This window comes from Notamacropus eugenii, chromosome 6 (genome assembly GCF_028372415.1).
Source record: "Notamacropus eugenii isolate mMacEug1 chromosome 6, mMacEug1.pri_v2, whole genome shotgun sequence".
Taxonomy (NCBI): Eukaryota; Metazoa; Chordata; class Mammalia; order Diprotodontia; family Macropodidae; genus Notamacropus; species Notamacropus eugenii.
In genome coordinates, this window is record NC_092877.1 from 374,314,320 (window position 1) to 374,315,928 (window position 1,609).

The 1,609-nt window shown below is 32.8% G+C and overlaps 1 protein-coding gene across 1 annotated transcript; it reads left to right on the forward strand.

Annotated features, from left to right (window-relative positions):
• The first annotated feature begins 284 nt into the window (after positions 1–284).
• On the forward strand, positions 285–1,223 carry LOC140511828 (olfactory receptor 5H18-like). Its single transcript, XM_072621045.1, has one exon. The coding sequence runs from the start codon at positions 285–287 to the stop codon at positions 1,221–1,223; it is 939 nt and encodes a 312-aa protein (XP_072477146.1).
• The last annotated feature ends 386 nt before the right edge of the window (positions 1,224–1,609 follow it).

The following is a 1,609-nucleotide window of genomic DNA, read 5'->3' on the forward strand; positions in this document are numbered from 1 at the left end:
TTAAATTGTTTCTTTTCTACACATTGGGGAACCAAGGATTCTATTTTCAATGCATAAAACAGCTGCATTTATTTAAAATTTAGTTTTTACAAATAGGCAAGTTTCAGAATATTTCTTATTCCTAAAATATATTTAAAGATAAAAATCAGAACTTTAAATGTGTTACAATAGAAACAATCAGAGAAAAACATTTTATTTCCATTAGAAGATGTCTACCCTTCATGTATCTTTGTGACTACCTATGTTTACTTTCTTTTAATGTAGCTTTTAGATCCTGTGTATACATGATGGATGAAAACGAAACACTGGTAATGGAATTTATTCTCTTGGGATTTACAAATCATCCACAACTTCAGTTTCTCCTCTTCGTGGTGTTCTTGGGTATCTACATCCTAACCATGGTGGGGAATATTGGACTGATTGTGGTTATCTGGATGAACTCTCACCTTCACACCCCTATGTATTTTTTCCTTGGCAATTTAGCTTTAACTGATGCTTGTATTTCAACCACAGTGAGTCCTAAGATGTTGCTGAGCTTCATAACCCACAATAAAGTAATATCCTTATCTGAATGTATGGCACAATTTGACTTTTTTTCATTCAGTGTAAGCACAGAAGCTTTCATTCTAGCTGCAATGGCATATGACAGATATGTAGCCATCTGTAAGCCCTTGCTTTATCCAGTGGTGATGACTAATAGGTTATGCAGCCAGCTATCTCTCTTTTCATATGTAGTTGGTTTTCTTCATGCTATCTTCCATGTGAGTTTGTTATTTAGATTACGTTTCTGCCACTCCAACAAAATCCATCACTTTTTTTGTGATATCATGCCTTTATATAAAATTTCCTGTAATGACCCTTCTATTAATATTTTGATGGTTTTTATCTTCTCTGGATCAATTCAGGTCTTTACCATTTTGTCGATCCTAAGCTCTTATACTTGTATCCTCTTTGCCATTCTGAAAAAGAAATCTCAAAAGGGAAGAGGCAAAGCCTTCTCCACTTGTGGGGCTCACCTCTTCTCTGTGTCCTTATTTTTTGGATCTGCCCTCTTTATGTATGTGTGTCCACGATCATTGCAAGCAGATAATCAAGACATGATGGATTCTTTATTCTATACTATTATAATTCCTATGCTAAATCCTTTTATCTATAGTCTAAGAAACAAAGAAGTTATAGAAGCCTTGAGAACTGCATTAAAACGAATAATACTTCCTAAGTGATGTTCTCTAACTGATTTCTTATCTCATTTCATTAAACAAATCACTAAATCATGCAGCAATACTTTGAATTTATATTGGTTACTGTGAAGCTGAATTTCTTATCTTCTCATCCATTTCTGATATAATAATTTATATTGTTAACATCTAAGATTTTAATGATTGTATTGCACTATTCACAAATGCAGGAACTAATTATAATCTTAAATACAATTTTGTAGATTAACTCAAAAATTCTGGGTTAACTATAGTTTAGTTAAAAAGGGAACTATCATGAACACTAATTTAAAAATGACTTATTCTAGAAATAGGTATTCTTGTTTTGAGAAGACTGGCACAGGAAAACCTACTTGACTCATGTCAACTGGGATTCTAATTGGCTCTACATG